At 37.9% G+C, this 27,296-nt stretch overlaps 1 protein-coding gene across 1 annotated transcript in view; it reads right to left on the bottom strand.

Annotated features, from left to right (window-relative positions):
- WDR17 (WD repeat domain 17) overlaps positions 1-19,968 on the bottom strand; it is a 64,991-nt gene extending 45,023 nt beyond the window's left edge. The window contains exons 1-6 of the mRNA XM_063309795.1: positions 19,903-19,968; positions 12,546-12,674; positions 11,429-11,612; positions 10,163-10,393; positions 8,026-8,277; positions 7,339-7,461 (exon numbers count right to left, since the gene is read on the bottom strand). Coding sequence (XP_063165865.1) covers positions 7,339-7,461; positions 8,026-8,277; positions 10,163-10,393; positions 11,429-11,612; positions 12,546-12,674; positions 19,903-19,968 — 985 coding nt within the window. The remainder of the gene's footprint in view (positions 1-7,338; positions 7,462-8,025; positions 8,278-10,162; positions 10,394-11,428; positions 11,613-12,545; positions 12,675-19,902) is intronic.
- Between the last annotated feature and the right edge of the window lie 7,328 nt (positions 19,969-27,296).

Raw genomic sequence — 27,296 nt, forward strand, 5'->3', positions numbered from 1 at the left:
AGTCAAAAGAAAACTGTCATTTGGGTGGTCAAGGACTATTTTTCTAAGCAAGCCCATTTTGTTCCCTGTGCGTCCATTCCATCGGTGCAGCAGCTGGCAAAACTCTTTTTGGTACACGTGTACCACCCACACGGCTGCCCCTCTCGTTTGGTGACCGATAGGGGCACACAATTTACCTCACGATTTGGGCGGGCTTTTTTGAAGCTGATTGGCACCGAACAGGCATTGTCGACCTCTTGGCATCCCCAGACTGACGGATCTACTGAGGTCCTTAATGCCACCCTGGAGCAATTTCTCCGATCTTACATCAATTATCACCAGGATGACTGGGTTGATTTGCTCCCTTTCGCTGAGGTCGCTTACAACAATGCGGTGCACCAAAGCACTGGTCAGACCCCCTTTCGGGTTGTTTCGGGTCGGGATTTTGTTCCCATCCCTGAGTTTCCCCAACCTCCTGCCCCGGCTGTGGCGGCCTGTGATTGGGGTTCTAAGCTCGCTGATTCCTGGCCCGTCATTAAGACCACTCTCAATGAAGCTCAGGCTTCCTATAAACTCCACGGTGACAGGCACCGGCGCCAGCAGCCGACTTTTCGCATTCGGGACTTGGTCTATCTCTCTACCAGATTTATCAAGTCTCCTCAGCCCTCCAAGAAGCTGGCCCCTAAATTTATTGGCCCCTTTACTGTTACTATTATGAATCCTGTCACTGTCCGTTTGGATCTGCCTCATAATTTGAAGCATTTGCACCCTGTTTTTCACTGCACCTTGCTCAAGCCTGCCCATGACTCCTCTCATTCGCATCCATGACCTCCTCCCCCTCCGCCTGTCATGATTGATGGACAGCAGCACTTCGAGGTCAAGGAGGTTCTCGACTCTCGCAGGCTTCAGGGGTCTCTTCAATATTTAGTTCGCTGGAAGCATTTTCCCCATCCTGAATGGGTCGCTGCGCGCGATGTCCTGGCCCCTGATTTGGTCCGCGATTTTCATGTTGCCTATCCTTCCAAGCCCTCTGCATAATTTTTGTCAGGGGGGGGCGGTATGTCATGATCACCGTTGCGATGTTTGCTACATTGTAACGGTTCGCATGCCAGAGTGTTGACGCGCGTTCCTGGCTGGGAGGGTGCTGCTGATAAACCTTGTACGGGGAGATGTGTAGGGCTGTGCCAGGAAGGAATGTGTTTGGGTTATCTCTTAAATGTCAAGGTCTTTTTGCCCGTTGATCAGCAGAGCTCGTTAGGAGCACCTGGGAAGGTGGGATTGTACTGTATGCAAGGGGGGGTGGGACATTGTTGGAAACGGAGCTATTTAGTTTGAGTTTAGGTGCGCTTTTCTCATTCTCAGCTTTCTCTCTGTTTGCACTCTATTCTAAATAAAACCAGAACTTAAACTTTGATTTTGAGTCTGAGCATTTTATTTGGGTTAAGGCAATCATTACAGCAGGGGACTATGGCATCAATCTGAAGAAGAAGAATGATCTCTTTGAAGCATTGCTGGGAAATAAACTATCCTTCTGTACCGAGCCTTCATCTCTAAGAGTCTCTTCATACTGGGTAATACAATTGTTAAATATAAAATTATGACTCTTAAGATGGCACATAAACTGTTTTCATCCCCTGACCAAAGTACAAAAGGGAGCTTCTGAAATGGAGAATCGTTTCCAAGGGACTAATATTGAGTGATTTTGATTATTCTTATGCACTGAAACACTTCACCATCACAGAACTTCAGAGAGGGAATTTGAAGTACTGGGGCAAACAGCACTGACAAGAGATAAAGTCCTACACATTATTAAAAACTGAAACCACTTAATTACCACACAGAGAAGAGAGCTATGAGATAACTAATGCCACTCTGATAAGGTAATCCCTAGTTTTTTTTATCATGTTATTATGTTACCAATAAATCACTCTACATCTTTTGCTAGAAACATGCATAAGAAGAGGCTATTGAAAGATTCTTGGCATATGGTTGGCTGCTTTTAGCAGAATGCAAGAACTAAATGGTCCTTTCATTGCTCTGTTTGAAAAATGTCAGATATGTACATCATTTAGTAGCATTCTGTTTCTCTCATCATTCTCTTTGGTCTTTTCCTTTTATTTTAGCTATTCCAGTACTCTTTCCAAAACTTTATCCTGCAAGACTTAAATAAAGCTGACAGTATAGATAGTGCAGAGATAACCTTTGAGAAACTATGCAGAAATGGTTATAGACATAAAAGCATGCTTTAACCCTGGGAAATAGAGAGCACTAGAAAGAAGCTCAGGCTGGCTCTACTGTAATTCACTGGGGTGTCAGAAGGGAGAGGAACATGTAGTCAGGCTTTCAAGATTCTGTTACTATAGTCTATATAGTAACAAATTTATGAGCCTTGTTTCCTGACATGGCCTACCTGGCAGGGCTGACAAAGAGGTCACTATCATGAATGCCACTTCTAGCTGAATCATTTGTACCTTTGCACTAGCAGAAGTCTTCTGTTTCTCTTAATTAGCTAAGAGAGGCCTTTACAGTATCAACAAAAATTACCTATAAGAAACTCCCAAGTGCATTTCCAGAAATCTTATTCCTTGTAATCCAAAATGGTAAATTCCCCAGTCACATTCCTTGCTGTACTGTGCTGCTACTTCAGTTTGTTGTTGATTTCCTGAAATGTACTAATGATTTTTCCTCTCCTAATTATTCTCAGTGGCCAGACCTTGCATCATTCCTCATATTTCTTTACGTTGTCGGTGTTGTTTTGTCATCTACTTCTTTATTAACATTGTTTAGTAATCTTTGAATTCAGTTTTGATACAGGTAGTCCTCGACTCCTTCAGCAAAGGATCGTTACCTTGTCGTGGTGCTGGAGCTTGAGCACCTCAATGATGCCATGAGTTAAACCGTGAAGGGCCACCCAAGACGGGTAGGTCATGACAGAGAGGTCAGACTAAATGCGATCCCTGGGGAAGGTAATGGCAACCCACCTCAGTATTCTTGCCGTGAAAACTAAATGGATCAGTACAACCAGAGATATGTCGGTATACCATCGGAAGATGAGACCCCCAAGTCGGAAGATGGTCAAAATGCTACTGGGGAGGAACAGAGGATGAGCTCAACTAGCCCCAGACGTGATGACGCAGCTAGCTCAAAGCCGAAAGGACGGCTAGCGGCCGACGGTGCTGGTGGTGAACGGCGAATCCGATGTTCTAAGGATCAACACACCATCAGAACCTGGAATGTAAGATCTATGAGCCAGGGCAAATTGGATGTGGTTATTGGTGAGATGTCAAGATTAAAGATAGACATTCTGGGCGTCAGTGAACTGAAATGGACTGGAATGGGCCACTTCACATCAAATGACCACCAAATCTACTACTGCGGACAAGAGGACCACAGAAGAAATGGAGTAGCCTTCATAATTAATAGTAAAGTGGCTAAAGCAGTGCTTGGATACAACCCAAAAAACGACAGAATGATCTCAATTCGAATTCAGGGCAAGCCATCTAACATCACAGTGATCCAAATATACGCCCCAACCACAAATGCTGAAGAAGCTGAAGTAGAGCAGTTCTATGAGGATCTGCAGCACCTACTGGACAACACGCCTAAAAGAGATGTTATTTTCATCACAGGAGACTGGAATGCTAAGGTGGGCAGTCAAATGACACCTCGAATTACAGGTAAGTATGGCCTGGGAGAACAAAACAAAGCAGGACACAGGCTGATAGAATTTTGCCAAGACAATTCACTCTGCATAACAAACACTCTCTTCCAACAACCTAAGAGACGGCTTTATACATGGACTTCACCAGATGGACAACACCGAAATCAGATTGATTACATCCTTTGCAGCCAAAGGTGGCGGACATCTGTACAGTCGGTAAAAACAAGGCCTGGAGCTGACTGTAGTTCAGATCACGAACCTCTTCTTGCACAATTTAGGATCAGACTCAAGAGATTAGGGAAGACCCACAGATCAGCTAGATATGAGCTCACTAATATTCCTAAGGAATATGCAGTGGAGGTGAAGAATAGATTTAAGGGACTGGACTTAGTAGATAGGGTCCCGGAAGAACTCTGGACAGAAGTTGGCAGCATTGTTCAGGAGGCGGCAACAAAATACATCCCAAAGAAAGAGAAAACCAAGAAGGCAAAATGGCTGTCTGCTGAGACACTAGAAGTAGCCCAAGAAAGAAGGAAAGCAAAAGGCAACAGTGATAGGGGGAGATATGCCCAATTAAATGCAAAATTTCAGAGGTTAGCCAGAAGAGATAAGGAATTATTTTTAAACAAGCAATGCGCGGAAGTGGAAGAAGACAATAGAATAGGAAGGACAAGAGACCTCTTCCAGAAAATTAGAAACATTGGAGGTAAATTCCAGGCCAAAATGGGTATGATCAAAAACAAAGATGGCAAGGACCTAACAGAAGAAGAAGAGATCAAGAAAAGGTGGCATGAATATACAGAAAACCTGTATAGGAAGGATAACAATATCGGGGATAGCTTTGACGGTGTGGTTGGTGAGCTAGAGCCAGACATCCTGAAGAGTGAGGTTGAGTGGGCCTTAAGAAGCATTGCTAATAACAAGGCAACAGGAGATGACGGCATCCCAGCTGAACTGTTCAAAATCTTGCAAGATGATGCTGTCAAGGTAATGCATGCTATATGCCAGCAAATTTGGAAAAGACAAGAATGGCCATCAGATTGGAAAAAATCAACTTATATCCCCATACCAAAAAAGGGAAACACTAAAGAATGTTCAAACTATCGAACAGTGGCACTCATTTCACATGCCAGTAAGGTAATGCTCAAGATCCTGCAAGGTAGACTTCAGCAGTTCATGGAGCGAGAATTGCCAGATGTACAAGCTGGGTTTAGAAAAGGCAGAGGAACTAGAGACCAAATTGCCAATATCCGCTGGATAATGGAAAAAGCCAGGGAGTTTCAGAAAAACATCTATTTCTGTTTTATTGACTATTCTAAAGCCTTTGACTGTGTGGACCATAACAAATTGTGGCAAGATCTTAGTGGTATGGGGATACCAAGTCATCTTGTCTGCCTCCTGAAGAATCTGTATAACGACCAAGTAGCAACAGTAAGAACAGACCACGGAACAACAGACTGGTTTAAGATTGGGAAAGGAGTACGGCAGGGCTGTATACTCTCACCCTACCTATTCAACTTGTATGCAGAACACATCATGCGACAAGCTGGCCTTGAGGAATCCAAGGCTGGAGTTAAAATCTCTGGAAGAAACATTAACAATCTCAGATATGCAGATGATACCACTTCGATGGCTGAAAGTGAAGAGGAACTGAGGAGCCTTATGATGAAGGTGAAAGAAGAAAGTGCAAAAGCTGGTTTGCAGCTAAACCTCAAAAAAACCAAGATTATGGCAACCAGCTTGATTGATAACTGGCAAATAGAGGGAGAAAATGTAGAAGCAGTGAAAGACTTTGTATTCCTAGGTGCAAAGATTACTGCAGATGCTGACTGCAGTCAGGAAATCAGAAGACGCTTAATCCTTGGAAGAAGAGCAATGACAAATCTCGATAAAATAGTTAAGAGCAGAGACATCACACTGACAACAAAGGCCCGCATAGTTAAAGCAATGGTGTTCCCTATAGTAACATATGGCTGCGAGAGCTGGACCATAAGGAAGGCTGAGCGAAGGAAGATCGATGCTTTTGAACTGTGGTGTTGGAGGAAAATTCTGAGAGTGCCTTGGACTGCAAGAAGATCCAACCAGTCCATCCTCCAGGAAATAAAGCCAGACTGCTCACTTGAGGGAATGATATTAAAGGCCAAACTGAAATACTTTGGCCACATAATGAGAAGACAGGACACCCTGGAGAAGATGCTGATGCTAGGGAGAGTGGAAGGCAAAAGGAAGAGGGGCCGACCAAGGGCAAGATGGATGGATGATATTCTAGAGGTGACGGACTCGTCCCTGGGGGAGCTGGGGGTGTTGACGACCGACAGGAAGCTCTGGCGTGGGCTGGTCCATGAAGTCACGAAGAGTCGGAAGCGACTAAACGAATAAACAACAACAACAAACAGTCCTCGACTCACAGCCACAATCCAGAGACTGGAAAATTGGTGGACAAACCACCAATTCCAGAGACTGGAAAATGTGTCATTAAGTGGTGCAGTTGTTAAGTGAAGTCGTTAAGTGAGGCATCATGTGACTGCACCCAAAGGTCACTAAACAAATGGCCGTAAGTTGAGGACTACCTGTATCTGTTTGATTTCCCAGATATCCCAAACAGTCCTTAAACCAATCCAGGAGGCAAAAAATCATAATGACCTTATTCTGTGGCTGCAATTATGTAACTCCATGCAGAAAAGCCTAGCTGGTAGTCAGGAACATGGCAGATACTTTGCATCTCCAGTCACTAAATAAAAAGTTACAGAACTGCATTTGCAAAGGTGAGCAGGAGGAAAACATTTTTGTTTCTGGAAACTGCAAAGCTCCCTAAGATGTTGGCTGCCTGAATCACTGGATTGCAAGTGGCAATACAGACACAACAAAGCAACATCACTTTTTTTTTCTTTTGTCTAGTAGAGCTTTCAGAAAGAAGATGGAACAAAAAGTACAATGCACAGACATTGGTGAATTTTGCTACTATCTGAAAGCATCTTGATAAGTTCAATAGCCTTCTAACATTATTATGGTTCAGTGTTATATGAGCAGCACAGCTGAATGGAAAGTTTCATAAAATTCCATATGCAGAAAGGCTCTGCAATTGTCAAGATGGTAATACAGTACTAAAACACAAATTCATATTCTGCTGTATTGCAATTTCCACTCAGACATACCTAAAGAGCTACTAATATCTCTTCTAACTTTTTCTAGGACAGTCTGAAGAATTTTATGTTCAAATTTTACTGGCAAGTAAGGATCCCAAGGTAACTCTAGCCATTGCAAAGTTTGCTTTTGCAATTTCTAAAACTCACATATTGCTGACAGCAAAATAATACAAGTATGATCGCACATTTATCATCTTGTATGACTTATTTTATTTTGTATGTTCTATTTTGTAGGTGTACTCTGTAAGTTTGATTATGTTTTATTTAGTCTGAGTCACTGACTCGTAATAAATAATTTGATTTGTAATGGTCTTATTGATACATATTTTATTTTATAAGAGGAAGATGTATAATGCCTTTGAATGAATCTAGGAACTGCTTTACATGCAAGTACTGGCTATTTCAAAAGAACGATCAGACATTAATTGGTCCATATTGTATTGTGGTATTGAACCACTTATGAGCAAATGTACCTGTATATGTTAGGTTCATTGATCTGGCACACAGCTTTCCATGAATGAGTCCAGACTGAAAACAAATATGTATACTTACTTTTCTTCTTTGGAGGAGAGCTAAGCACATGTAGGCCATGGAAACCTGTTTTTTTTAACTTAAAATTATCTATTGGTGTTGTTCGTGATACATTCCAGACACGTAACACACCAACTTGAGAATCTGTGTTAAAAAAAGATTAACTTTATTTTTTTATCAAATACATAAAGCAATAATTAAAAACAAATCTATCAACATTTCACATTTTAAAAGCCAAAAACTAACTGAATTTTTAACTAGCATTAAGCATGATTCCAGGGGCTGGAATAGGATAGGAACATTCTGCTCTCAGTGTTACCTGCCTTGAGTTATTTGTAAAAATAATAAAGGCGGGATGGATGGATGGATGGATGGATGAACATTATCCAGTTAAAGCCAATTTCTCCCACAACATCCTGAACCAAAATCTTTCCCCCACATCAGATTGCTTTTTCTAGAATTGGCCTCAAGGTAAGATAGAGACAATGAAAGCAAAGTGTTCATTTTGAAGGAAGTGATAATAACGCCAGAAAACTATCATTACCATTTTAAAATATTAGATTCATCCTTGCCTTTACATAACTAAATATACAATTAGTTTGATAATTTGATAACAAACAGCCTTACTGACATTTACAAGTCTGGCTTGTGCCTTGCGTACTGTCTATGTTACCATGTAATATATAAATGAAAAATATATTTCTCTACCTCCAGTGATAAACATTCCAGGTGCACTAGGAACCCAAGCTAAGCACTGCACAGATGCTGCTGCACTAGGAAGATTAAAGGCTGTGATACAGGAGAAAGATTCTGAATCAATAAGACGGATTCCATTATGCAAATTTGCTACAAGAAGATAATCTGTTGACAGAGGGTCCCATTCCAAAGCAGTAATAGGATCTTCCTCATCTGTCCCTTCAAGTGATTCTGGCCTCAGAACATGTTTCTGACACTTAGAACCTTAAAAAATAAAAATAAGAAATTTATCCATTTGCAGAGAATTCTCAATAACTGTGTCCAAATTTCTATGCTTGCATACATTTGAAATATAAATATTTAAACTGATATTCATTATATATTGAATTGGTTTGTCCTCCAGATCATGTCCTGACCGAATAACAGTCAAATCAATGTTATGGACATCTACACTGAAAATGTAGAAGTCGTAGTATTTCAAAAATATCTTATTGCCCTTTTTTTCCCTTTCTTGGAAGCTGCCATTGTGTTGGTAGTTGCTATAGAGATCTAATTAGTTGAAAATAAACATGTTGAAGAAAATGCTAAATACTAATAATTAAAAGACATCATTGCATCTGTTAGTTATTTAGTAATGACTCGGTCTTAAATTACAGCACTGAAAGAGCTTAGGGGTTCTTTTGTCTGTTTTTTTATTTTGAATAGACAAAGCAGCACTTGGTAATGCTGGGTTCATGATGAGAAAGTACATTCACTTAATTTTCAACTAATGCCTTACTGAAGAGTTTAAATTAGACTCATATTAACAGATGCAATTCTGTAGCAGCATGTTACATTTGCATGATTTTTCCTATTTATTTTTACTGTTGTATATTTGCCTGAACTTTTCAAATCCATTACTGCAACGTATCCTTCCTGCTACATGTGTGGAACTCCTAATCCTTGATACAAATATGCACACACATGTCAGTGGAAGAAGCAGGTACTTTCATGTGCAATCCTCTCCTACTCAAGGGACTCTCTCTCTGGGAAAAGTAAACATAGAAATATGCTTAAACAAGTGCTTCATTATCTACAAATCTACTCTGTGGTCTAGATTATAGGCAGTTTAGAAAGTGAACCCTGAAACAGTAATATCGAAACAATTTACATTTATATCTGTTATAAGTCTGTCTTCAACATAACATGTTTTCCAAATTATGCATGACACTTTGGATATCTGATCTTTCCTATCAGTTCTAGTCATTCCCTCCCATATGGTTGTGTCTAGAAAGACATGAGATTAACTTCAATCATAAAGAAAAAATGTGATCACACATCTCTATTATGTTGTAAGAAATTGGTTACACGTTCCCAGTAACCAATTTTCTCAAACACAGAAATGCACCCATTTTGTACCAAACAAGAATAGGTTCTGCTGATTTTAGCAAGCACTCATCTACAGTATTTCAGAGTATTGAAGGATGGGAATAAGTAAGGAACAAATGCTGCCCCAGAAAATAGTTGGCTATAATTAAATTGTTAAGGGATATAGGTTATCATATGCATTATTTCTAAGTCATTCTAATGCATAGTAAGAAAACACACAAGTTATCATATAAGGTACGTTTCATTGGTTTTGTTTGTATGTGTGTATGTGCATCTTCGAGTCAGTGTTGGCTCCTAGCAACTTCCTGGACTAATCCCTGCAGTGTTCTTGGCAAGATTTTCGGAAGTGGCTGACCATTGCCTTCTTCCTATGGCTGAGAGAGAATGACTGGCCCAAGGTCACCCAGCTGTCTCTGTGCCTAAGGCAGGAATAGCATTTATGGTCTCCCAGTTTCTAGCCTGGTGCCCTAACCACTGCACCAAACTAGCTCTCTTCACTGCAGTGCCAACAGCCAAATAATTCATTTTTTATTTGACTGTTGACAGTAAGTGTATGACATACTGATATTCTACGTTTTGTGAAATCTATTAAGATTATTAGATCTGGTACCTTCTTAATCTAAAATGACTGCAGGGATGCTTGACCTTGGAATTTCGAGTAAAGGGAACAGAATTTGGGAAAAACGCTTAATAAAAGGTACTAAACTCTCTCAGAGTAACAGCTTTCCTTGCCCTAATCAGGAGATGCGCTGACTCCTCTGTGGGCCATAATATTTCTTACCTGGCTGAAACAGAGAAAGACTTCCATCAGTATGACCAAACACTACTTTTCCCTTTCTCTTGGGATGCCACCTAAACAGACAAATGTCTGACATAAAACTGTGAGCTTCTTTATGTACTGTTACACCACTGTCTGGCCCTGAAAATGTCCAAATATACAATGGACCTCTATGGGACGCAAATGCAACAGCATCACCTGCATTCCAGCACCAACTAAGAGACGCAGGAATACCTGAAATATAAAAAGATATCCAATAAATGAGAAAAACACACACTTCAGTATCTCTACTGTACTTAACTAAAAGTGCAACTTAATATTATACATTCCTTTCCCAGAACCAGCTGCCCTCTTTTTTCACACTGCTAAAGAGAGTTTGTAACTTCTGTCATAGTGAGTTAAAGATTGGACATTCTTTCTAAAAAAAAAAAAATCTCTGTTTCCCAAACATGCCAGTTTCATTAAATAAAACACAGAGAAAATTAGGCTGATTTTAAATAAACATGAGTTCACAATGATTTCTACTTTGCTATGAATTCTGTGATAGATGAGATTTCTGAGTAAAATAAATTTTGAAGAGATTTTAAAAAAAAAAGATATTTTCATGACTGTTCAACTTCAAGTAACCATTCTATAGGAGTTGGATCCAAAACAGATGATGTGAAGAAACTGGCAAAGGAAAGATCTATGCTTTACTGACAGATCGTATTAGAAGAAAATACATCAAAAAGTTCAGAGCCAGGAATCAATTATAGCTGAATATTTCTACATCAGAGTAATAAAACAAAACATTGTATTGTACCATATAATGGAAAACAGGTCATAATCGTTTTATTTGGCATCATCCTGGCAAAAATAAACATGACAATTTATTATCACAGAGAAAGAAGGAAATGCTTGCCCTTTATTATACAAAAATAGAGCAATGGTAGTTTCTTGAATATATTATTTAGAATAGAAGTTGCATGCAAAGATGCATTCTGTTTATAGAATGGCTTTTTTCATGTATGCAAACTGATCAAGTCCAGCTTTTGCTGGAAGATAAAAGTTACTTGACTTCTAACTCTCCACAATATCTCCTGTTCACTGATTCACTGGAAAAAAAATAAAGAAGAAGGAATCAGTCAAACTCTCCCATCCCTTCATTTATTTCCTTTTGCTGGATCAAATTTCTTTAAAACAGAAGAGTACCTTTGGATTACAGCCATGGTATATTGCACATGAAAGCTTTTGCTGCAAATAAATGTTAGAATTTGATTTATATCATACCTTTTGTATTGTCAAATTTTGCAGCAACTTTTTGTTCAGCCACATTCCAAATTATTATTAAGTTTTCTGCACTTGCACTTGCAAACAGGTCATGGTTATGTGGACACCAAGAAATAGCTGTGATTGTCTTCTTGTGCTCAGACATAATTGCCCATAACTTGAATTCATTGTATCGATGATCCAACTAAAATTTAAAAATTACAAATCCAAAAATGTATTTTAATAAATTCTTTTAAATCTAATGTTTCAAATAGTATAACATCTATTTCACTGGGGAAATATTCCTTCCTCTATTTTCTCTTTAGTGTCCTGCACCTTCTAGAACAGTGTTTCTCAACCTTAGCAACTTTAAGATATGTGGACTTCAAATCCCAGAATTCCCCAGCCAGCATGCTGGCTAGGGAATTCTGGGAATTGAAGTCCACATATTTTAAAGTTGCCAATGTTTAGAAACACTGTTCTAGGATGTCTGTTCAGAGAGTAGTACTCAACCATGGACATTAGAGAGATGGAAAGGGACAGCTCCCATTTAGTTCACCTATCTGGGCTTTCTCCTTCCTTCTGCAGTTCCATCTCATATGGTTCAGAAGAGTCTCCCTACCAAAATATGATGCATTTTAAACTGGCGATATGATGGTTATTATTAAATTTTCTACAGAAATAGTGTGGATTGAAAAATAATGTCTAAAACGATCAAGGATTGTTTTCAAATAATACATCAAGATACAAAGGAGAATGCAAAATAACTGCTTAAAACAAAACCTGACTATTGCTGGGTGGGGAAGAATATTGCATGCAGTTATTACTTTAAAATTGCTTCTGTACCTATTGCAGAGGAGCTTAAAAAGCAGCCTGAGAGCTCTGAACTCTCGTCACGTCCTTAAGTCAACTGTCTCTTTAAGAAGTTGCCAACAGATACAATATGCATACCTACAGCATGTACAAAGCCAATGTACATCTGTATCTATGCAAATATTACAAGCAATTGTTTTACAGCACTAGGCAATTAAACTTCTAACAATAGTTCTTTTTAAAAAAATATAAAGCAGTATAGTAAACACTCATGTACAAGCAAGGAAAGAAAAAACATAGAAATAAAATCTAAAATGTTTCTCACCTGATATATATAAATAGCAAGGGTTGCACAATAGGCAAATCTATCCCCACTAGCAGCACACACATCTTTATTCCATGGTTGACAGCCAGCTGCTAACAGACCCACTTGCTTAACCTGTGCCATTTTTGCCTAAAAATTAAGGAGAGAAATCTAATAAGCAAGTCTGAAGCAAGTCCCACTGAAATCTGTAGGACTTACATTTGAAAAGCGTTAAACAAGGCTGTCCAGAAAATGGATTCAAGGCAAATAGTTCAGTCATCCATTTTCTATAAATCAGTTTTAAGCGCTAAGAAAGTTGTATTTGTAGATAATATCATATTAAGTTCTATATATCCTCGTGATTATTAGGCCTTCAGATCAAGAGAATGTAGAAATGGCAAAGACTCGACTTTTGAAAAAAAAAGTTGATAATCACTGTTCAGATGCATTCCACGAAGAACAGCTCATACATAAGCCGCATTACTTCTTGGTTTTGACATACATGGTCTAATTTTTTAATTATTTCATTAAGATGAACCCTTTATTATACTTAAACTAAAATGTAAATGGACATTTTGTCAATCCTTATACATGCACACAAGACACTGTGTTTATTGAAATAAACTAAACGCTAAATGTAAGCAAAAGTGATCAGTCCCTTGATAGGAGAATTTTGGCAGCTGCTAGTAAGAACAGAATACATACCCATATGGCTGCTTACATATTACCTGTTTGTATTGAGTTCATTTCATTCATTATTAGACTAGGTCACCTAATACTAAATGAAAATGCTAAGTCCATGTTTGGCTGATGGAAACACTGTAAATCTTTCCATTTTTGAAATGCCTAAACCACACACACACAGATATAGGTATATATACACACACACAAATATACACACATACACAAACCAACAATTACATAAATACTATGAGAGGTACCCACCCTGTCCTAGATACATTAGAAGAAAAACATGACTAGATAAAAGAGAAAATTAAAGCATAGAGAACATCCCAGGCTTGCAGTTCACAGAAAGGATGTTTAAAGTGAAGAATACATGTACAGTATAATCAACAACAGGTCCTTAGCTGACTATGATACTATAGAAAGAAGCTTAGAGGCACTGAATTATGACCCCTGATCCTGAGTCATTAAAATATTCCCTATGCCAGAGTAGCCAACTCTCTTAATGACAGAACATACTTAAAAAAAGAATCCAAAAGAGTCCACTTAAGTCTTATCAGTCCAAAACACGAAAACTAAAAAGTACGGACTTAAGGTGAGAACCACTGTTCCATTCTTGGACTCTCTTGACCTCTCTTTCTCATAATGGAGAATAAAGCAACTAGACAAACTATATTTATTTGATCTTTATAGTATATGCTTGATCTTTTCATACAAAGACTGGAGTTTTGTTTTTTTTTAACAGGGAGCCAGGAGAAATACATATTTAAACAAACATGTCGGAGCACAATTCATTATTTTTCCCTAATATAATGCTTAGGAAGAATGTCATGGTAAAATGAACTAACCTGATACTATAATTTATTATAAATGTGTGATTGAATTGACTGTTGGTTTTTTCTATGTGGATGGTGCTAAGTTCTAAGCACATAATAAAACTGATACTGCTATGACCAAATTTCAGAGATCTGTAAATATTTGCAAACTTACCGTGTGATTTTTTAAAAATACCATGTGATTTTCTAGCTCAATATTTAAATCAAACGGGCCAGAAGACTTGAATTACTAGTCAACATTCTAACTTCAAACTAGGTCTAACTTATGGTCATAGTCACAATATGGCATAAAGCACCATAAAACAGACATACATTTTGAAACAACAGGAATCAGTCTTGTCAAATGAACTTCAGCAATTCAAGATAAATATTATATGCCAATAATTTGTGCACCTACAGAGTTGCACATACTAATAAGGAAGCATTTTGCTACACTCATATTATACCACATAAATACAAAAATGATAACATGACATCTTGCTACCAAGAAAATGCAAAACTGGAAAAAGAAAAAAAAATCTGCAGTAGTAGTAATATGTTAAGCCCTCCGTGCTTCCTAAATAAAGAAAAGTGATAAAACTGCAAGTTATTTTAAATATCCTATGTAGATATTAAGTTTTTATAAAATAAATTGGAGCAATAAAATTTTATTGCTAATTAACTAAGTTACTCCTATCTTAATACAGATGTTGTTTTCTGTAAGCCATTTAAGGATTTCCACATCCTTTCCAAAACACTGCAGATTCCAAATATGCAGTCTCAGTTTGGCTATAAAGTGAAAGCACTTTTCTTTTATTTATTTATTGTTCAAATTTCTATCACCGCCCATCTCCCCCCAAACAGGGGGACTCTTTACTTGTTGGTTAAAGATATTAAATTCTGGAGTAAATTGTAATAAATACTTACTAAAGATGATGCTGAAGAAAAGCCCAAGTATTGTGAAGTACATACATGGTACAGTAATGTTAGAGAACCTGCAGTCGCCAGGCTACTAAGACATACAGTATCATGTCAACATTCAAGTGTGCCTTTTTAAAATAACAATTGTTTTTGTTTTATTTCTAAGATACACTTTAAATTCATAATACCACCATTGCATTAACATTAGTGAGAACGCGTGCTGTGCCTAGAGCATTACTATGTCTTCATTAACATTCAACATATGCACTAGCTCATTGTAAACTATAACTGACTATTAGAATATGCCTAATCATAGTTATCAAGCCTCATGTGGCGCAGAGTGGTTGGTGGCAGTATTGCAACCAAAACCTCTCCCCACGACCCGGGTTTGATCCCAGCAGAAGCTGGATTCTCGGGTATCCGGCTCAGGTCGACTCAGCCTTCCATCCTTCCGAGGTCAGTAAAATGAGCACCCAGTTTGCTGGGGAAGGTGACGACTGGGGAAGCAATGGGAAACCACCCCGCTATAGTCTGCCAAGAAAACATCACAAAAGTGGCGTCCCCTCAAAGGGTCAGACATGACTCGGTGCTTGCACAGGGGCCCTTTTACCTTCAATCCTAAATTACACAAAATGTATAATATGGCTTCTACAATTCAACCATATTTTCAATGAAATACACAAACATACGAAGATAGATAGACAGATAGATATTATTTTAATTCTCCAAGAATTTACCCTTACCTCAAAGGGAGAGAACAATGTCTTGTGTTAGCTGTTTATTTGCTATTAAAAACACTGTTGTTAGTTCATTAAGGAAACTGCTCTGGGAATTTTTTCTTGAATGTGAGTAATCTTCCAAAATATAGTTATTATTTCTGTACTGCATATACTAACATATATACCTGCTTTACATCAAACCAGGCTATAGAACAATATACTATTTATTCTGACAAGCACTGGCTTTTGGAGGTTTTAGGCAGAGATCTTATTTGACTCTTCAGGTTCTCATACCAGGGATAAAACAAGACATTTTACATATAACACATTCACTCCACTATAGATTTATTTATTTTATTTATTTATTCACCGCCCATCTCTCCCCTAATTCCCCCCACTATATCAAAATCTTCTATCAGTATATACTTTCCCAGAACTAGAACCCATGCATTTAATAAAACAAGATAATCTCAGGAGTGCATGAGTAATTCTTGACAATGGATTATCAATTGCATATGCAGTATGGAACAGATGCCTGAAGCTATCAGTTTTGACATAATTTTAATGTAAAGAGTTTGGTCTAGTGGTTAAGGCAACGGGCTAGAAACCAGGAGTCTGTGAGTTCTAGTCCTGCCTTAGGCATGAAAGCCAGCTGGGTGACCTTGGGCCTGTTAGTATATTGTTTTCTGCTACAGAAATTAATGTTACCATGGTAATTGAGTACTTGCTTAAGTATCAGCAGGGTGAAGAGGTCGAACTTAATTGTCCTCAGTTGGGGTGTTAATAGCTGCATTGCCTGGGGGAGGGCAGCTTGCCTGGCCTTGTTTAGTTTCGCTTCTATAGCCTTGCAGCCCAGTTCCTCCCTGTCCTCTCTGAGCGCGTGTGAATGCACAGCGTGTAAAATATGTTTTTGTGCTTTCTGTAAATACATTTATTTTTATAAAAATGCCTGGTGTGTGTGATATTTCTGATCTCTCGGGCCAAACGCTTTCCAACACACTCTGACAGGGCCAGTTACTCTCTCTCAGCCCAACTCACCTCACAGGGTGGTTGTTGTGGGAAAAATAGGAGGAGGAAGGAGTATTAGTATGTTTGCCATCTTGAGTTATTTATAAAAATAATAAAGGCAGGATAGAAAATAAATAAAATAATAATAAATAAAAGGCAGCCACCCTATTAAAATTAGAATGATCACAATGAAAGTCTGAAAAAGTATCTTAATTTAAGACCAGAGTACTGTATTACACATTTGCCCCAAACAAGGATTTAAAAAAAAGTGACTTAAAGAGAACTATAGCAAATTCCTCAGCCTGAAAACTGGAATGTATTTCAATTAAATTGACAATGCTGCATCCTAGCAATGAAGAAGTGCTTCATTCTAACAAGTCAAGCACTGTTGGTCTTCTTTACACTCCTTCACTTAGGAGAAGTTCACAAATTACTGAAGCCATCCTCTTACTCTAGGTGTGATGTGGAAGAGGACTGTGTTTTTCCCTCTTTCTTTTCCCTCTCTACAGTGACTGCCACAAAGTCCAATTCACCATGCCAACTCTTTCCATTTTCCATTTCCCTTTTATCTGCAGTGTGTTCCAAGGCAGAAGTATGCAAAACACTGACTATCCTAAATAGGAAATAATATGTTGGCTTTATCTGGACCAGGCAATAATAGCCAAGCAAGAAAATTGAACAGGCCATTTGAAGTAAGACCAATATTTAACTTATTATGTGAATATTTGTTAGTGGGGGCCAAACACAGAGAAGGCTTGTTTCCAGGCTCAGATTATTCATCTCCCAAAGAATAGACACTTGAAGCATTATTTCTTTCCTGGTTCATAATAGATAGGCACATTCTATATGGGAGAGATGTTCTGAAAATTACCCAGGATCCAAGCCATTTAAATTCTATTAAATTTTATTAGTAATAATCAGTGTCTTGAATTGCACCCCAAACCACAAAATTTTATTTTATAGAAGTGAAAGTGAAATTTACACAAACCCATACCTAGCAAATAATTGCTGCAGATTTTTAGAAAAAGGATGAACAAAATGTCCCCCTTTATATCTTTCTAAATCTATAAATTTATTTCAGACTTAAAAGCTGGTATTCAGACAATAAAGGACAAAAACTGATGATCAGACAACATGAGAAAGTAGTGATCCTTGAAGAAAGATAAAGTGGAGATGTCACCCAATCCCTGTTAACGCTGTGAATCAATGTCTAACATCATTTGATAAATACTGTTATATACAAAGGTGAACTAAGCTTAGTTTTAGATATTCTTTACTCTGGTTCTCGCAATCAACCTAGCTGCCCAGAAAGGGACAACTAGGGAGGGGTGTTAATGGGTTGTGAGAATACCCTTGGGAATCAGGAGGAAAAGCCACAGCCTAGACAATTATCTGACAAGAGATAGAAGGCATGGAGGTGGAGAAAACATCTCAGAAGGGACCCTCCCCAGTTCTCTGGAAAGTAAAGGCAAAGTAGGAGAGAAGTGCTTTCAGACTTGCAATATTCTGTTACTGAAACCTTACAATAAAGTAGTGTTAATATTCATGGCTTTGGTTGCCTGTCTGGACTACCTCAAAGGGCTGATGGGAGGGGAAGGAAGAGAGAAAACTTACAGTATCTAAGAAGCTATAGCCAATTAATAAGACATTTAAAAGTAATTTTAATGTAGAAACTAAATACATGACATATGAAAAGTAACAGCAGCCTTTCTCAACCTTTTGACCCTGGATGAACCCTTGAAATATTTTTCAGGCCTTGGGGAACCTCTGCGCATTCAGGCTCAAATATAGGCCAGAAGTTACAAAATTATTGTATTCTGTTCCTCTGTAGGCCTTATATATGCATTAACAGTATTCTTAAACTAAAAATAAAGAATGAAATTTACCTCTTTAATGTGAAGTTTCCCAAATTTGAAATAATTTTTAAAATAAATCATGATTTCCCAGGGAACCCCTAGTGACCTCCTGCAGAACCCTAGGGTTCTACAGAACCATGGTGAGAAACCCCACCATACAGACATTTCTGTATGCTCTTACAGGATAAACAGCTCTTCTAAAATGACTTTTTTAACTTAAGAGCAGCAGATGACAAAATTTAAAAAGCAGTATTAGTTGTGTGCCTATTATAAAGAATGTTTATGCTTGCATCCATTAGCGAGTAATGCCCAGCGAGCCTATCTAAATACAAGTATACAGTTGGTAGGGGCAGGTGAATATGTACACTGTTTATAATAATAAAATAAAGTATCTGAGTATATTCTGCCTGTTCATGCCAATCATATCCCCATCTGGTTCATTCAGCTATTCAGATTGTGATCTGAAGTCACATAATGATACAACCTTGTTGTAGCTAACCAACTCTCTCATCACTATCTAAATGAAAGCCAGCAAGAGCATCTTGAGAATGCTGTCATAAACTCTAAAAAGAAAAGACTCAAAAGAGAACTGATAAAAAAATATTAAATGAGCAGAATTTAAGTATTTTTCCCAAAATGCAGTTATTTATTACACTGCTTCTACTTCTGCTTATTTTGTTGAAAATACACACACAGGTATGAGTAGATCATACAAACAGAAGGATCTCCAGACACACTTTTCAGCAATGTGTGCAATATTATATGCAACTCACGATCACACATGCTTCAGTGCACCAAAATGCAGATTTCTCTTTACTATCAGAAAGCATCTACCTTATTTTAAACTCATAAAAAATATAATATCATTTAATATAATAAAATACAAGCATGTGTATTATCTTTTAAATGTTTTTTTGCTGTGTAGAAAGATTGCCATAGCAACAATATTTCTTATAGCAAAATACTGTTAAAGCATACATCAGCCTTCAAAATACCATGATTAAATTCTATAAAGGCTTACTGAAACAGGCTTAATATCCATTAAGCAGTAAACTGTCCTTATTTACTTCATAGCTATTGCATGTCATTTCATCCATCTAAATAAAACAGGCATTTTAAAAATACACAGCATTCTTAAGATCACATAACCACAGAAAATACAACCATTTCTCAACTACTTCCCCAGCTCTGTATACTATACTGCAATGAAAAACAAAACAAAACAATGATCTGGTTTTGGTTCCCAAATAAATATTTCTGATCCAATCATAGGACTGCATAGCAAAATGCAGATTGTGCCCAGAAACACACAACAGAGCCAAAAAGCTGCAGTGAGACAAAAGGCAAAGCAATTGAAAAAAATAGAACACCTTACTCTTTGTTGTTCTTCATACCAATCTTCTTCATCAAACCAATGTGAAATATAAGTCATCCAAGCCATAAAAATAAAAATAAAAATGATGACTTGGTTACCAAGCACTTGAATAATGCTAATACAACATGGATTCTGTGTGAAAATTTACTGAGACTACACAGAAATAACTCCTCTGTTCTGTGAAATCAACTGCTTTATAACAGTAAGCCTTAGCTAAGTCTTTAAGAAATGTGAATAAAATAAATATCAAGGTATTGCATTTAAACTAGCATATAAGAACCAAATTATAAATAATGTATTACTGTACTTGCAGGAACGTTTCAGACTATATAAAATACTACCCAAGTCTGTCCTATTGAGCCCAATGGATCTACTTCCAAGTAAGTGTGAATGTGCACTCCAACCAAGCCCCAATGAACCTGGCCAGCTGGATTTAAAATTGGCCAATACCGCAGCTTCAATAGCTGCGGCTCTTTTATCTTATGCGCACAGTGTCTACCATCTTGACATCCCTATACTAAAAGCTTATTTATTTGGAATAAGGCTACAATCAATGCCATAGTACTCAGAAACCTGAATAACTTATGAAACAGATTTTAGTCATAAAATTTATTAAAATTATAGCTAGGAAAGATACTACAAATGCTAAGGAACTCCAATTTCCCACTTAAATTGGTCCCTGAAATACTATTTTTCCATTAGCCTTGCAAAATTAGAATGCAAAAAAACAAGAAAGATTTCCCCAAGGGCTCAATTTCTTTGCAACTACAATAAGCTTTAAAGCCAAATAAGAGGTTACCTAGAACACAGCAGAAATGCTTAGCTTGTTACATGAAACTATATCACAATATCAGGCTTTGTGAAGTTTAACCCACTACAGGAAACTGGCACCAGTTTCCTATTTATGGTATGAAAGATTGTTTCCCAGTCAGAGGAGAAAAGGTAGACCAAGGTAAAGCTACAGATGTGAGAAATTTCTAAGCCAGAACTGTACTCATTCAAGAAATAGATTCCAGAGTAGAACATAGTTAATTATGCTGCATCTCCTGAGCTGCTTGGTTTTAAAATACAGGAGTGGTTCTTTCTACTTTCAAAGCTAGCCACTTCCATTTTGTCTCTCACACATACATCCAACTGCTGTAGGCTAGAACAGAAAGTCAATATAATCACAGAAGAAGGCAACAACAAACCAAGTCCATATTTTTGCTAAGAAAATTCCATGGACATGTCAATGGAGCCACCAGGAGTCAAGCTGAACCTTTACTTTTAATGTATTTCTACTATCTTTTACTTCATGTTTAAAACAAGTGAAAAATCTTCTAACTCTCAAGAATCTACAAGGTTCTTGAAATATTCAAGATTTTAGTTTAATCGTATTTATATCACTCCTCAGATAATAAAGTTGGTGGGTAAATTAAGATTCTTAAATTAAAATAGGTGTCATTTCATTATCTGAGAAAAATGGGTCAGTGGATTTGGTATACCATTAATTTCCTTGCATTATGGAAGAGACATAAAGGCAGTCAGAAAAAGTAACTGTACTGAACTCAGAGTACTCAGTGTAATGAACTCAACATCAGGAATGAAATTCTAACTCAATAAAAATATAATTCCTCAAAAGGATAAATAAGGGGGGAGCAGGGGGGTTGGTCAATAAACAATTTGCTTGCCTATTCTTCAAAGTGAACAGGTTTGTCAATTCAGAAATGTAATTCTACATAAGACTTTTGACTTCTCGTAGGCCAATTTATCTAGGTCAAGAGGCAACTCCATACATAACAGAACTCCAAGACATTTTGAAGCTTGCTGCTGTGTATGTGAATGTTGTATACTATGCTTGATTAAACCTCAGATTTAATTATATGGATATTAGTAATAGAAGTAAACAATTAAATACTAAATAACCTTAAAAAAAAGTTGAGCCTGCCACATTCTATGTTCCCCTCTATTGAAAAAAGGAAGATGCTCAGTCCTTCCTCCACCTGCTAATTTTCCACATATTTTCTTCCAGTCAGACTCCAAAACAGGATGAGGCCTGGATAAAAGGGAAGAGAATCAAGTTACATCACAAACTTTTTCCAGAATGCAGACATGCTCAAAGTGCCTGTTTACAGTTAAGCCAGGTTGAGAGCAGTCTTAAATAATTTCCATTACTTGTATTGAATGAAATCTACTTCCAATTTTCTTAATCCTTGAATCTCAGGACTCTGAAATGACTAACACACAGTTTCAGCCAGTTTATTGTTGTAACAGTTGGCCTCAGTTTTTCTGCTTCTTAGGACTGGACTGGGTAACTGTCATCCTATCAATGGAATTTTCTTTTGAGTAGTTACATACAAGACTGCATTGAAAAAACACTAGTCCTTTGACATTTAAACTTCACTGAAATTACTTGCTAAAAAAACTTAGGACCTGAGCATAAACAATTGCAGTTGTCACCAAATTATACTATGCATGTATTGATATTTTAAGTATTTAATACTGTATCACATCTTCTGCTTAATTTGCTCTAAATAGTTTCTTAATTCTTTTTATAGAGTCACTACACACTCTTAGCAAATGTAACTTTTTATCCATATACAAAATCAGATCAAACAGATCAAACTCACAGGGCAAATGAATGGGAAAACCCATTATTTGTTCCTAGTATAGTTCAGCTTCTGAATGCAATCCTAATTATTTTCAAGTAAGACACACTTAACAAATCCAATCCACTGTTAATGCTAGCTGCTTAGTTCTTTAACTAGTATCAACATAGTGATAGAATCTTAGATCAAACATATAACTCAGAACCCCATGTTCTGCGTCTCTGCTGTACATGACCAGAGTTCCCAATGATACCACTAGGCAATGTGAAAGGAAAGCAATCTCTCAGATCAGACTTGTACATATAGTAAAAACTGATATTTTTTTTCTCCTGAATCATACAGTATACATGAATTTTAAGCCTTTATACTCAGATAAAAATTTGTTTTAGATTTCTAAGATCCATTTTCTATCCATAATCTTTACGATTATGCCTTCAGTTTTTAAACTGAAGTTCAATATTTCTGCAGACAGGCTATGGAAAATTATCTTAGAGCTTAATCATATATAATCAGCTTTTGAACACACAGAAGCAGCTAATACCATAACAGTTTTAGCAGTCTGTACAAGGAAGTTAAAGACTATTAGCTCCATATAAAACTAACTGTAATGATTGCCTATTCTAAAACACCATCAGACTCATAAGTAGGAATTCAAAGATATCTGATTTATTAAAGAACAGCATGCAGGATCACAGAGAAAGCTGAGAATGATGAAAGCGCATCAAATTCAAACTAAAAACCCTCGATGCAAACGAAATCCCTCCCCCTGTAGAATCTTCTCAAGTCCACAATCCCAGGTGTTCCTAACGGTTTCTGATGGTCTGTGGGAAAAGTCCTTGAACAGAGAAAATAACCCAAACACATTCCATTGTCCTGATTTCACATACAGAGCTTGGTACAAGGTCTCACAGCAGCTACCTCCCAAACAGAAATGTGCGTCAGCACCATGGCATGTGAAACATTACGATGTATAAACTACATTGAATAAGTGAACATGACACTAACAGATTATATATGACAGTGATTTGCTTTCCAACCAGTGCCCCCCAATTTGAATTAAATCTTAGGAACCCACAGGCTTGTACTTTCAATGGAATAAAGTTCCTAAATTAATCAGTATCTTCAGTCATGTAATTTCTCTAACTCAGAATGTTTACATTATTTCAAGACTGATTAACAATGCAGAACCTTATGTAAATGAACACTAAGGAAAAGAAACTTTTCATAAACAATGAACCCAAAAATGCAAAAAGGACACCTGTTTCAAAAGCCGCTGTAAAACAGCACTACCTTATAAAATATTCCTGTCAGAGCTTACTTGAGTGAAGCTTAGGTAGCAATGAAGAACAAATTAATGATTGGGATTTGACATTTTGGGTAGGTAATACCAATGATTCTTCATCCCCTGTAACTGACAAAATTGGCTAGTATATTTTGGGTGACTTTTGCTTATATGCCAAGTTTTCTATCCTCAAGGACTTTTTTTTTTTTTACGATGAGGCAGCATAATCTGTAGCCTAATTTTGGAAATTTGGGTTTCCTTCATCAAGTAGTTATGTTTTATATTCTGTAAGTTTGAAATCAAACTAATATTATTTAGCATGAAGATTGATTAGCATACAGAAAGATGGACAACTATAATTCTGGCACATCTGCTACATAGGTATTACTATGGATGAAGACATATGTTTACAACAATGCCTAAAATATGTATCAATAGACACTTCACAAACTTTAGGGAGAAGAATATTCTAGATATATGCCTGATTCTGACCATAATGACACCAAAATGCTGAAACACATATTGTAATGTAAGTTCTGCCCTTTCAGATTTGAATTGCAATATCTCACACAAATTCCTCAGTGGTGGAATTTGCAATATGATGTTGTGATGTATATTTTATTACTTGCCCTCCTCTCTGCCTGCAGATGCCTATGATTCCAGAATATAGAAGCCACCAAAAATCCTACCATGAGCAACTGCAAAACAGCACTCTGCAATTTTTGACACACACAGTACAAATTCATCCAATTATCTCAGTCATCATATATACTGGTCCCAAGTTGTTTATACCTTACACATAAGCAAAACTGAACTTGAATCAGTGGACAATTGGTAGTTAGTGCAGTTGTTTCAACACAGATAATATGTACCAGTCAGACATCCCACTTAGCAACTGGGCTGCCACATTCTACACTATCTACAGCTTTCAGACGAAGTGCAACCAGACACTTGTGTCAGCAAATTCCTGTAGTGTCACAAGCAAACCGCTTGATACATGAACAGAGCATTGGCAAAACAAAAGACAGGTGAAAATCATCACTTGCTCCCAAAAGAAAGCAGCTTCTAGTCCAAACTTGATTTCACTCTAAAGAGGGCTTGCATTTGATACTACATGATGAAGCTTGCTGTGTAATATTAAAAAAAAAAGGTGCTTTGACATACTGATGGTTTATAACATAGCTTACTCTTTACATTTCCTTTAACATATTTAAGGATATCTAATTATAATGCTGAGAGCCAGTTCAGTGCAGTGGTTAATGCACCGGACTAGAGACTGTGAATTCTAGTCCTGCCTTTGGCATGTTGCCAGCTGGGTGACCTTGGGCCAGTCATTCTTAGCCCTAGGAAGGCAGCGTTGGCAAACCACTTCTAAAAATCTTGCCAAGGAAACTTCAGGGACTAGCCCAGGCAGTTGCCAGGAATCAACACTGACTCAGAGGCAAAAACACACACATACACAAAATTATAATGTTGTATAGTATTAGCAGCTTTTCATTTTAGTTGTGGCATTTAAGTAATTTTAGCATCTATCAGTATAACTATTAATTTTAACCCATGATTTAACTTACTATACTCTTGTTTTGTTAGCCACCTTAAATACTCACTAGAGTAGAAAGACAGCATGTAAGTAATTTTAAGAAATCTTAAAAGATAAAAAGTTATATTGTGGCATATTTCATAGATTAAACTTAAAGCCTACACCTGACAGACTACAACCATGTATTCTACAGTAAATTCATTAGTTTTCAGGCTCCTGTACTCTTGTCATGATATCCCAACATTTTCACGTACGCAAAGTGCGCAGAGCCCTTCAGTACTATATTTCTCTTTCCACTAAAGCAAGAAAAATCTTAGATGCATACTCATTCCTCTTCAAACTTGGCATACTCCAAAAATTTTAAGGGATGGCATACTACCAGACAATATTCACAGAAATCTTTGCAGTATTCAATCTTTTATCCTGTTGCCAACCTTATATACTTGCCATAACCATTTCCCATACGCTCCAAAATAAGTGAAGAAACACCATTACAGGATACCATATTCTAATCTACCTACCCCAGCAAAAGTTATAACCCACTTGTCGATTAATTGCCAGGAACGCCGCTTTCACTGCATCTTAACCACACACCAAAGAAGCAGAAGTGTGCCAGATGAATCCTGGGTGGAAGTGAGGCTAAGAAAGCTGCAAGTAACAACTCTATAAACAAAATGCAAATCTCAGGATTGAAGTACCGTTTTCATGCAAGCCAACAGTTGCATCAACGTCCCGGCAGACTCCGCTCCTCCTTCCCCCCCGCTTTTTTTATTCTGATATGTATGAAGGATCCCCCAACTCCGTTTGATTGACAGTAAGACAGCACCCCTCAACTTGGTTTCTAGCCGCCTTCCCCTCCCCAGCATTTCTGAGTACCTCCGATGGCTTCTTCTCCCCGCTTCGCTCCTGCACCTGTAGCCCCCTCCCGTCTCGCCACCGCTCTAATTCCATCCCCGGCCCGCTCCTACCTGCCCGAAGTGAGGCATTGGCGGACGCCCCGCGGCTCCCAATTCAACCTGCACGCGAAGGGGAAAGACGGCCCAGCGAGGAAGAGGCAGCGTCGCCCAGATCTAACCTCGTTTCCCGGCAACAAGCCGAGCCCGCCTCTACCTCGTCGCTTGCAGGCTTCTTCTCATCGGGAGGAGAAAAGACCCACTGCTGGTGACGTCATCTTGATGCACGTCGGAGGCGTGGCGAGGCGCGGGGATAAATTGCCAAAGTAACGGAAGGAAAGGTAGTTTTTGGGGTAGCGTGAGCTGTATTGTCGGTTCTAGATTTTAATGGTTGGGCGCCGGAGAGTACTCCGGGTTTGCGCGGTTCTAATTGACACTGCCTTTCCTTTGAAGGTCATTGCTTGAAAAGAAGGGGGACCTGCTTGAAGTTAACTCTAATAAAATTCCTTCCAATCATGCCTAGTTCCTATGTGGACAAGTCATGACACTTTATTGCATGATCCAGATGTGGTTTGCTTGCCTGCCTTCTGAGATTGTTTTAGTTTATAGTCCAAAACTTTCCAGCTACTCTCTCATTCAAATAATAACCAGACCTGATCTTATTTAGTCACAAGAAAAGTCAAGTCAGGTAGGTGCTGTGACAGGGATTAATTCACCAATTGTGCTATGATGACAGTTACTGTATTTTCAGTTGGGGATTACATTTTTATAGAACACTGAATCACAAATTAGCCAATCCCACTTTAGTCTACCAAGCTGTGTGGTCAGTTTTGTGGGTTAATTGAATAACTATGGTTCAGTTAAACTTTGCCATAGAAATGTATCCCTGACTCATGGCTAGAATAGTGGGTCTAGAAGAATGCTCTGTGGCCATCCACTAGATCAGCCTTTCTCAACCTTTTGACCCTGGAGGAACCCTTGACATGTTTTTCAGACCTTGCGGAACCCCTGTACATTCAGGCTCAAATATAAGCCTCAAGTTACAGAATTATATTTTCTTCATGTGTAGGCCTGTATATGTGCATTAACAT

Source organism: Candoia aspera, chromosome 8 (genome assembly GCF_035149785.1).
Source record: "Candoia aspera isolate rCanAsp1 chromosome 8, rCanAsp1.hap2, whole genome shotgun sequence".
Taxonomy (NCBI): domain Eukaryota; kingdom Metazoa; phylum Chordata; class Lepidosauria; order Squamata; family Boidae; genus Candoia; species Candoia aspera.